The following is a 12,098-nucleotide window of genomic DNA, read 5'->3' as shown; positions in this document are numbered from 1 at the left end:
GATGTCCTCATAATCACCATCGCCGGCATCATCACCATCATCATCAGTAGCATCAGCATCATCACAATCACCAACGTCATTACCATCACGAACATTCATTATTTATAATGCTAGAACATTTATAGAACATCTACAAGGTACACGTCCAATAAGTGCCATCTTTTAATGTGATTAAACCACCAGAGTACCTATCACATAGGAACCACTCAGCAAACATTAGCTATTTGTCAGGTACTACAATAGTGCTTTACAGGGATCACTTCATTTCATCTGTCTTCCTAAGAAGTAGGTACTATTGTTGTTCTTATTGTTGTTCTTATTTTTCAGGTGAGGGGATCAAGGCTTGGAGAGGTTATACAATTTGGCCTGGGGCATTCAGTGAGATGGGATTTGAACTCAGAGGCTGCATGTGCTTTGTTACTTCCTGCCTTGCTACTGCACTCAGAATCGCGGCTCCTCTTAAAAAGAAACTGCTAAGGCCAGCTAAACACCTAAGCAATTTTATAAGCTGTCCACCTTCAATCTCTGAACCAAATATCTTCTTGATGAGGCCCAAAATCCACTCTAGGAAGCCACAGAGGGGAATTTCTGAAGTCATTTTAACTTCCTGTGAAAATATTCTCTAGCTGGCAAGAGATTTTCTAGATAACAATGAATACAAAATAAAGCGGGTGCCTCTGCCCTGGATACCTGGCTCACAAATAACCCATTTGGCTTCCCAATCATCCTGATACCTAAAACTAGCAGAATTTATGCTCGTGGCTTGAATGGCTCTGTTCAGCCAGAAAAAGCCAAAGTTTATGGCTGAAACCCTTTGCTCTGAAATGAAATCTAGTCTCTTTGGCCCGACTTTATTAGGCCGTATTGTACAGTGATAGGAGACGTAAGTATCCAGAATCTGCTGTCACTAAAACAGGACTGAGTTGGCAAGCATTTTTATCCTCACACTCAACACTCTGACCTAAAGTGGAAAAGTTAATAAAAATTAGGGATACAAATTAGAGCCATTTTCTGAAAGTTTCATTTTAATTGAATTAAATACAGCCATGTCATTGTTCTCTCTTTACCCAGCCCACGTTGAAATGGAGACTAAGCTATCATTGGGGTCACTGGATCAATGGAGAGAGACTAAGTAGATAAATCTGGATTCCTGAAATATTGTTTAGACTAATGACTACAACAACCAAAACACTGGGATACCCATCTTGTGTTTAATTATCCACAAGCTTTCACTGTAACTGGCTCCAATATTTAGTGATACTTGTAGAAAGCATCCTTTTTCATCTGTTACTCAAGTCTGCTAGGTCACGATTGATTCCCTGGTCCTCAAAGGCATGATGGAGCATACTTGTTCCCTGTTCTTCACTCTCTTTGGGAGTACCTCTGCTACTCTTAAGTGTGATCCATGTTTGGGGAGTGTTGATGTTATCTGTGAGCTTGTTATAAATGCAGGATCTTAGACCTCACTCTAGGACTACAGACAACACATTTTCATCAGAGTCTGGGAAGCACTGGACTCACAGCCTTAAATGTGCCCACTGGTAAGAAATTATCCTATATTAACATCAGTGAATTCAGTGAGATTCTCCCCAAACTGTCTAAAATACTGAAGATTTTCTAAAAGCATAGGTAGTTCTCCAGTGATTTGTCTCATCAGAAGCAACCTTATGATTCCTGTGCTGACTCAAGTTCTTCTCTAACTCCTTCCTTTTCTCCCAGTTCTTAATTAATTAATTATTTAATTAATAGCCAACAGTTGTTTTTGACCTCAGTTTTAGGAGCAATGGAATCGCCAAGTACAGCCTTTGCTGGACTCTATTTCCTGTTGAATTGTTGTTTGATCCTACATTGAAATTCAGAGAGTGAAATAAGAAGACTGAGGGCTGGATCACATGGGAAAGAGAGTATAGTCATGGACAGATCAAAGGGGGCTCCTTTTTGCAGGCAGGGTGGTGGGACTGTAGCCAGTAGGAAGAAGAACTTCTATTAGATTGGTGGCAAATGCACCAGTTCCTCAGAGTCCCTCCTTTCATATTCAGGTCTCTAAGGTATTGGATCTAAAATTTAGAAAACCATAAACCACTTACTAAGTAGCCCAAGATGTTCTGTGATGACAAAATTTCCCAGTAATGTATTGCTCAGCAAGTTCTGGGAAGTTTAAAAATCACTCAATTATACACATTCCCTATGAGATACCAAGAATGTAGAATTTTTTAGCATTCAGAGGCACAAATTGCTTTCTTTTATGGTTAACACTAAATGTTATGAAGTTATCAGTACTGACTTGTGATTGGATGCCTAGAAAAATTAGACTTCTTTGTCTCTTTCTCCAGTTTTGTCTTGCTCAGTTCAATTTGACAAATATTAATTAAGCACTTCTTATAAGCACCTGATAGGGTAGTATGCTGCTTGTTCTAGGAGATACAAAGTGGAATGCATTAGGGAGGAGCTTGTCACTTTATTGTAGTTCTTGCCAGTCATTAGGAGTCTCAGATGCTGTGATGGTAGCTAACTATAACTAATGTGTACTGAGTGCTTCCTGCAAGCCAGGGAGTGTTCTAAGTGTTCTTTATCCGTCAACTCATTTAGCCCTCCCAAGCTCCCCAGAGGTGGGCATGATTGTGTTCCTATTAAGGCAGGACAGAGCACATCAAATTGGGGAACCCAGGGAAGACCACACAGATGAGGTGGCATATGATGGGAATTTCACAGTAAGAGTTGGATTCTGACAGTAGAATCGGGGAAACAAAGTGGTGGGGAGATCAGGGAGAGGGAATGTTAAGAATAGCATCCTGGTTTCCATCAACTCCTCCTTGAAATAAAGGATTCTGTAACTATCACATTTCCTGCTATGGAGATTTAAAACTCATAGTAACAAGTGAAGTACTCTGCATTGCACTAAGAAAAGTCCCAGTTTGGCTTTGTGAAATCCACTGCTTCCCAAATGTATTTTATCATCCATTCAACAAATATTGAGCTACTGCTGTGTTCCATTCACTGTTCCAGGCACTACAGACTTAGATGAATTTTTCTGCCTTTAAAAAAACCTACATTTTAATGGGGACTAACAGGACTCCCTGTTCACTCTCTTGTGTTCAAGGTGACACTTGTTAGCAAGTTCTGTTGAGTTTACCTTGGGAAATCTTGGTTGGGAATAATCCTGCTTTACTGGAATTTGGGAAAAATTGTGAGAAGTAAGGTTTGTAAGATAGAGTGGGACCAGTATAACTGCAAATGCAGTCTGTGGATGGGTGCTGTGAACTGTTTGCCTCTAGGAAGCATTAAGTACAGGAAATGAGAGGAAGTGCTTAGGAACTTATATGTTCCTAAATCCTTAACAAATTCATTTTATAGTGGTTGAATCTAATGATAAAAGTTTTGGACTTGTATTTTGCATCTCTCATCTATTCTTTTTTTTAGAAGTTCATTTCTGTTACATCTTTGCAGAAGTTTGAGTCTGCCAAACAATGAGTATTAGAAATACAAACAAAACCCAGTCTCTTACCCCAAATGGGTTGAGAGGCTGTTCTGGAAAACCCTGCCTGCCAGGGGCTGGATTACTCTCCTGAGGATTGCTCAGCAGGTGTCTGCTTGAGAACACTCACTTGCTGCTTGCCCTACCCAGATGAGAATTATTTTTAGTAGTATTTTAAGAGCCTTATTATTTGAAGTACAAATGAGAATGTTCTTAACTATTATCAAGATTGCAAAACCAAGTTCTATTTGGACAGATAGTGAATAGGCCCATCTTTAAAAAGGTCTGACATCACTTAAGCATAAATACCTTTTCTGCATTGAAGAGGAAAAGAAGGAAAGGGTAGACAAATATGTATTGAAAAACATTACCAGTTTCCTGCCGCATAGGTGATACTTTCTGAAATTATAAGTAGTAATTCTTTTTAAAAGTTCTTATATCACTCTTTCTGCTAACCCATCCTTTAACTGCAGTTCCTCTGGAATTCTTTGTTTCTGTGTTTTCAGAAATAATCTGAACTGGAGTAACATGGGAGGTGGGGTGGAGGTGGGAAATGCCCTGTGTTCTGTGGTGTTATTAACCTCTCTCTGCACACTTCACGTGGACTGATTTTTTTTTTTTTCCCCCATAATGCCTGATGGAAGAAATCTCACTTGATAGTCTGCAGCCCACTAGTCTGGGAATAAGAGATTTGGCTCAAGTCCACCCTAAAATTTATCTTTGGAGTTGTTTATTTATTCTTTCAATGCTGAAGCAACCAATTATCTGGTATTCCATCAAATCCCAAATAATGTATTTTAATTGACATTATCCTGAAGCCTTTGGACAATCTGAGATCCTTTGGTCCTATCCTCTCATTCTGGAAAATGCGATCTGAAATAGGCCATAATGGTGGAATGCCAAATCATTATGGGGTCCCTGAAATCCAATACCGCTCTAGGAAGGGCAGCCGGCCTGAGGCCACATCCAAGAAGTACAGCGTTGATATGCAATTTGGCGCAGAGGAGAGATATATTCTGAAAAGGTGCAAATCACCATTGGTTTCCCATCTCTTCTGCTTCTTTCCTGTCATTTCAACTGTATCACCTGTTTCTTCCGCCCTTGGAAAGCTGTGCAGGGAGGCATTCTCTGTTCTGGCACCCATGAGGACCTGAGCTAGTAAGACTCAAACATTTTGTTTTTAATTCTATGAGTCAATTTTAGGACTTGTGCTTATATAGAACAGTGTGGAGGCTAGGAAGAGAGGGAGGAAGAGTTGCATGCCCACTAGTAAAAACTGGGGCAAGTTTGTTAACACTGGAACATAGAGGGAAATAAAGGAGGAGAGAGACGATCCAGGAATTGTGTCAGTGATAGTCTTCTTAACATTCACTTGTCCTTAACATTTTTCTTTCCAGCAAGAAATGATTAGATGCAGCATTGAATCTAATTTTTCCAAGTGGCAAAGCATGCTGTTGAGGGATGTGGACAAAGGACCCCACTCATTTTAGTGACCAGCCTAGAGCCCACCAGTGCTGATCCCTTTTTTTTTTCAAATTGTAATTAAGAGCTTGACACATCCTGTGGCGGTTCCCTCTTTTTTGTGGGAATAAATATGTTTTGTGGGATTAAAGATACATTGGCCAGTTCCTATCTCAGCGCTGTGTTTTAGACTGTCACATTACAAATGACAGAGATAAAGTACTCTATAATTTATATGCACACATATTCAGATGCAGTTGATTCTACTTAAGACTTATGATTGAAAGCTATGCATCCTTTAAAGGAAGAATATCAAGAATTTGGATGGGTTTTTTAAAAAAATCATAAGTGTGATAAATACCTGCTATTACAATAGCTTTCTACTCTCAATTTTAGGTGATGCTGGTGTGTTTGTTATGACTCACTTCTTCTTATTGCAGCTATTAACATAATGGTCATTGGTTTTTATAATTTCCTCTTAGTTCGTTATTTTTGATGTGCACAACATAACATATATTTGGATTAAAACAATGTACTTGTTTTCAATTAAGTAAGGGTTGAGGTATGATGGTCTTTGGAATCATTTACATGACTCTGGAGGTAGGGACAGACTTTTGCAAAATTATTTAGCCATAATCAACATGGTTATTCAGACTCTTCACTGGAAACAGAAATCACAGTGATCATAACATACCCCAGCTGGGAAGGTTGATTTTTCACATTCACCGGGTTGTTAGCATTAGAGAAACACAGTTTCACTCTAATCAGAGAAAGCATAAAATATAAAAGGTGTCGTTACTGACATACCATTAGTAACACATGCAGAATCTGAGATCAAGAAGGTGTTACTTCCCCCAGAGCCAAGGCTGATGTTTCCAGTTGGATGGTACCTTTGATGATGAAGCCGTCAGCCCATGGATCGGTGTACAACCATTTACTTAAGGGATGGAACTAGACTGGTTGAAAAATTAGATAATGAAGGGCAGATAAATAAGACCATGAGAAGTGTGGACGAGCGAGCCCCACGGCTCGGTTCTCTTTTCTCACTGAAGATCTGTGAGTATTTGATGAATAAGGACCCAGAGCACATCACCTGCTCATCTTTGCTAGGTGTTCTTCTAAAGCAGCAGGAGTCTGATGTGACAGCCAGCAGAGAAATTGCTGCCCCAGGAAATGCTTCGCCTTTGACTGATTACTGAATGGCTGGCAAATTAATTTTGGCACCTTTACCTAAGTCATTTTGCTCCCATTCCTCCATTTCTCTGCTGGAAAGTATGTATTCACATTACAGTTAAAAATATGTCGACAACACAAATGTGGAGAACAGCATGTACTATTTCAGGAAAGAAGTTGTAGGCTGGGATGGTTCCATTTTATAGAATAGAAATGATGTCATCGTGCTCTGAGAGAAGGCCTGAACTCTCCTTTCAGCTCAACTTAAAATCAATATTACTTCTCACTGACTTCTTACAAAGTCAGGGGCTCCAGGGTTTAAGATATTGAGTGCTTGAGGAGCTTCTGTTCTGGTATTTTCCTCTTAGGTAATGTTTAGCAAACCTTTTATATTTAGCAAACCCTCCAAATCCACCAAAATCCTAGTACCATTGCTTCCTTATACATTTACCTCTTCAGTCTCTAGCAAGAGATAATTTGGGGGGTGGTTAATAGCATGAGCTCTGAATCCTGTTTATACCACTCATTGGCTTTGTGACCTTTAGTGGGTTACTTCTCTGTGCCTCTGTTTTATCGTCTGTTAAAGGGACTTATAATGACAATGACTCACTGTACTCTCTCTAGATCTCTTTGTTCACTGTCATTGAACAGTGCCAAGTTTTTAAACTCAATGTATTTCACACTAATTTTTCCTTTTCTAATAATGTATCTTATTACTGCTGACAAAAGTAAAAGGAATGTGCACTTTTGCTTTGGCTCTTTTCAAAAGAAGTGAAAGGTGCCATGCTTGAGACTTATAAAAGTAAACTTTGATAAGATGGGGTAATTGAAGCCCTTGCCTCGGGATGAAGATTGATGTTCTGTTGTCTCAGCTGGTGACATGTTACAGTGTCATATGGCTGGGTGCTGGCTCCCTGACTCTCCTGATGTGATTGGCCTATTCCTGTCATTGATCTGTCACAACTTGTCATTCTTGCCCTTAAGGATTAAAATGTGTTAAGTGTTTAGTATCATCTTGTAAATTAATTGTGGTAAAATACACACAACAAAAAATTTATCATTTTACCATTTAAGTCATTTTCAGTGGGGTTTTCTTTTTTATGGGAACATTTATTAGAACCTGAAAAACTTGTTATCAATAAGGAGACTGTGTTAAAGATACAGAAATCTGAAAGGGTTATGACAATGACTTTAAACTCCTCAGCTTTTAGACTTGCCATTCAATGCTGCTCCACCTCACCCTGTAGATACCATCTGAGAATCTGCTGTCAGTTCAGTCGCTCAGTCGTGTCCAACTCTTTGCGACCCCGTGGACTGCAGCATGCCAGGCTTCCCTGTCCATCACCAACTCCAAGAGCTTACTCAAACTCATGTCTGTAGAGTCGGTGATGTCATCCAACCATCTCATCCTCTGTCACCCCTTCTGGAGTGGGTTGCCATGCCCTCCTCCAGGGAATCTTCCTGACCCAGGGATTGAACACAAGTCTCCTGTGTTTCCTGCACTGCAGGCAGATACTAAGTATATGTTGTGCTTTTTCTGGCAAATAAAAATGTATGCCAGTTTAGATAAAATTCAATCAGTAACTGGAACGACTCTTAAGACACAGAATATGCTCAATAAATATTTGCTGAAAGAATGAATCAATGAAAAAGTGTATGCTAATTTCAAAAAACAGTAATACTGATACTCTACAAAGAATTTGTTTCTACTTAAATTTAAGAAGTTTAATGATGAACCTACAATAAAATTTGGTCTCAAGGGTAGTTCCATTAGGCCATAGAAGCATGAAAATAGTGATCATAACCAAAAGAGCCAAATTAAAACCGTATTAATTTAGGAATAGTGTCAACAATTAATAATAATTAAGATAAAGTTTCATATTTTCATCCTTTTTAAAAATCAAGTAGAATATTTAAATTAGCAACATAAGAAATATATTATAAAAGGAATGTCCCTGCTAAATAAGCTGAATTATACTTCAAGAAAACTATTTGCCCATGAAACTCAACTATAAGGATTTATAACTGGCAATCCATCAGGTAGTATCCTATTTACCAATAAAAATTATGATAATATATTGTCCCAAATATTATATATTTCAAACTATTTACTAATGCAGACTAAACTTTCTTTAGATTCGTTAGCATTGATGACCTTTGCTTATGAAGTCAAGAATATGTTTTTGGAAAAATAAATTGAAGTCTTATAGATGGGAGAGATTAAAAAGTTTGTGCTTAGCTAAACACATAGCAGTTAATTTTAAGTAAATCATAAAATTTAGCAATAGAAGTGGTTGAGTCCTTTCTTTGTTTTCTTTTTTTAAAAGACCCCCACTTTGGGGAAGACTAATGTGTAGATGAATAACCATACTCAGCAGTACTGCATAGTACATGTCTAATGTGTGGGAGTAGGTTAGAAGCAGCTCAAACTAATGGGGTTAACCCACATGATTTAATCACCCAGCCCTAGCACAAAGCAGACAAATAGCAGAGAAGCAGGGAGCAGTCAATTTATTTCTAAATTATTCCTAGCTTTTGTATTTCAGAGTGTCACCAAGTAGATAGTAGGTGTGCATTTCCTACTGTTTCCAAGTCTCTTTTTATCTCCCCCAGTTAACTGATTATTGAGCCATAAGCAAGATACATTTCATTCATTACCAGCACAGGACATTATTAAGAGTCATTTTACTGATTGGCTGGGAAGCTCTCTTTCTTCCTCCCCCTAATCTAACCTCCAGTAGAAGTGAATTTAGGAGGTGGCAGCTTACAGATACCTAAGAACCACACAGACTGCTTGTTTTCCTGGTTTGGGATTCCATGACATCCCCAAGCTCCCAAAGGGGCTCAGTGTTCTTGTTGCTGTTCACTTTATATAGTTTTAAATGGTTGACTCCATGGTAAATCCCTTCCAGAAATGCCGAGCATGAAGAGGGCTGTTGGGAAAACCAGTTGAACTTGATTAATTGTGGAAAAAAGACATGTAAATGAAGTTGGGATTGAGACCTTTCTGAAACTACGTTTAACTTTTAGTGATATTCAAGTTAGGGTTGGAGAAATTTACTTTTTCCCCAAAGTAAAAATAGATACATTGTTTTGTGTTATACATAATGCTCATTGCAAAAGCCTTCAGACTATACAGAAATCTACAGACTTCTGTATTTCATAGTCATTCTGTGTCTCAAAGATAACGACTGTTACTGTTTTGGTATGAAGCTTTCTGTATTTTTCTATGGCTTTACAAACTTTTAGTTAATTATAGGATATTTAAAAAATAGAATCAGACTATATATGTTATTTAGTAATGTGTCTTTTAATGTAATTTTCTCTATGAAGAAATTTTCATCATAATTTTTAATTGCTTTCCTGTATCCCATGGTATAAACCTACCATTTTTGGTTTCTAATTTTTCACAAATAGAAAGATGTTCTTGTACATATGTATGTATATACTTCTATACTTTTTTCTTGCTATGAATACTTAAATTGGAATTGTGTAAAAAGTATTACACTCCAAAATCACTGCAGACGGTGACTGCAGCCATGAAATTAAAAGACACTTGCTCCTTGGAAGGAAAGCTATGACAAACCTAGACAGTGTATTAAAAAGCAGAGATGTCACTTTGCCAACAAAGGTCCGTATAGTTAAAGCTGTGGTTTTTCTAGTAGTCACGTATGGATGTGAGAGTTAATTTAGGAATAGGGCCAACATAAGGAAGGCTGAGTGCCAAAGAACTGATGCTTTTGAATTGTGGCGCTGGAAAAGATTCTTGAGAGTCCCTTGGACTGCAAGGAGATCAAACTGGTCAATCCTAAAGGAAGTCAACCCTGAATATTCACTGGAAGGACTACTGCTGAAGCTTCAGTACTTTGGCCACCTGATGTGAAGAGCTGACTCACCGGAAAAGACCGTGATACTGGGAAAGATTGAGGGCAGGAGAAGAAGGGGGCAAGAGAGGATAAAATGGTTGGATGGCATTGTCAACTCAATGGACCTGAGTTTGAGCAAACTCCAGGAGAAAGTGAAAGACAGGGAAGCTTGGCGTGCTGCAGTTCATGAGGTCACAAGAGTTGGACGTGACTTAGTGACTAAACAACAACAAAAAAGAGTATGCATTTTCTAAATTTTGGTAACAAAAATTGCTCCCAAAAAATTGTATCAATTGTGGTGAGTGCCCATGCTTCCCCATTCTTAGAAATCATATAGGAAGATGTGGTGCTCTAGAGTAGATAGCTAGTCTATGAGTTTCGGGTCATGGAAAGTGTCACATGGCCATGTGGTTGTGTTCCCGGTTGTTGAAGTGAGTCACCATTGCCCAACCAGTGCATTCATTTTTTTGCCAGATGGGATAACCCCGTTTTACTTTGTACAGTCTACTGTCCTATCTTAAACCCTTTTCCTATGTTCTTCTCCCTTAGATTGAGGAAGACACGTGGCAGAAATACTACTTGGAAGGAGTCTCAAATGAAATGTACACAGAATATCTCTCCAGTGCCTTTGTGGGTCTGTCCTTCCCTACTGTTTGTGAGTAAGTGACCATTAACCGTATGCTCTTTGGCTTTCACGAACATTCAATGTGTCCCTTGCAGGAAAAACATCTCACCAGTAGCCAGCACAGTGCGGCCATTGAAAATTACCAGTGTCTTGTGCTCAGCCTTCTGCAATGAAGGGGAAAGTTGGTCTTTATATGGCCCCTGCTTTGGGGGTTTCTGCTAACTTTCTTTTCCCTCCAGTTCTGAGAATCTTAGGTTTGGATCCTTCATATGCACTAAATTATGAACTGCAGTTTTTCCTGCATGTCTTGAATTATGGCCCTGTGATATAGACACTTGTATGAAGGGTGGCACGAACCCGTGCCTCTGATTTTACCAGGGCAAGACCAAGTCTTGCTAGCCCCTTGATGAAAGAAATTTTAATTTCTTTCAATCAAGTCAGATCATAAAGACATCAAAGAAGCTGCTGTTCAAAGTGCTTTCTGTATTTGCTGAGGGAGTGTGGAGCCAAATGTACGCAAAGAGGCTTTTAATAGTCCTGAGCAATTTAGCCCCAAGACGGACATCTGCCACATTATAACAATAAAAAGCCTTAGTGTCTCCTTCTACTGGCTCAGCAGGATGGATATGAGCAAGGGGTAGCCCTAGCCTGCATGACCCTTTAAGGTAGAACAGGTGATCATTTAAGGGCTATGATGTCAGGAGCTCCAGGTATCCCAGACCTCAAGAAGCTTTCACCAGGATGATGGCTCAGATTCCCCACCTAGAAGCTCACATGTTGGACAGAAGTCAAACAGATGCTTTGTCCCCATGAAAACACAGACTGGGAATGCTGCAACATGCAGCCCCACCCTTTGACACTGTAGCAAAGACTTTGGTAAACTCAGTCTCACTGATAAAAACTGTGATGAAGCAGGAAAATCTAGGAACTCATTGGGCTGAGGAAGAAGAGATATTCCTTTTTGCTGTCTGCATGCCTGCAAACCAAACCCACCTTCTGGAAAGGGCGACCTGAGGAGGACAGTCCTGGGGGCTCTTGGGCTCCTCAGAGTTTTCTGTTCTATGAACAGCAGAGAGGAGCCAGAGCACCCAGGAGCTTGGTGTTTACCTGTCAGTGACTTCCATCAGTGAGCACAGCAGGTGCATCCTGCCTGTCCCCAGGCCCAGACCCTGAGCAATCCAAAATCGTTTGACTGTGTACTGAGATTTCTCACCCTGTCTCAATGCGGAAGTTTAAATGCTAAATGGACTGGAAAAGCGGATAGGTAATTGATTCCGAAGGAGTTATTTTCTGAAAACGGATGCCCTATTGTAACTCCCGTGTGTTCCTTTCTTTGAGAGCTGTTTCTCATTCTGCCCTAGAAAGGAGTTAACCATTCAGAGGCACTGGGTCCTGGAGCCCTGAGGCAGTCCCAGGGGATTTTCTCTACTTTGGAACGTGGACTGCCTAGGATAGAAAGCCCAGGAGGATTCAGGACTTGTATTGGAAGCTGGTTCTA

At 39.6% G+C, this 12,098-nt stretch overlaps 1 protein-coding gene across 10 annotated transcripts in view; it reads left to right on the top strand.

Moving 5' to 3' along the window:
- KCNMA1 (potassium calcium-activated channel subfamily M alpha 1) overlaps positions 1 to 12,098 on the top strand; it is a 748,888-nt gene that overhangs the window by 560,734 nt on the left and 176,056 nt on the right. For all 10 annotated transcript variants that reach the window (XM_043924801.1, XM_043924802.1, XM_043924799.1 and 7 more), the window contains one exon: positions 10,525 to 10,634. In XM_043924801.1, coding sequence (XP_043780736.1) covers positions 10,525 to 10,634 — 110 coding nt within the window. The remainder of the gene's footprint in view (positions 1 to 10,524; positions 10,635 to 12,098) is intronic.

The sequence above is a fragment of the Cervus elaphus genome, chromosome 15 (genome assembly GCF_910594005.1).
Source record: "Cervus elaphus chromosome 15, mCerEla1.1, whole genome shotgun sequence".
Taxonomy (NCBI): Eukaryota; Metazoa; Chordata; class Mammalia; order Artiodactyla; family Cervidae; genus Cervus; species Cervus elaphus.
Note: the sequence above shows the minus strand (reverse complement) of the source record. Positions and strands in the feature narration are given on the sequence as shown.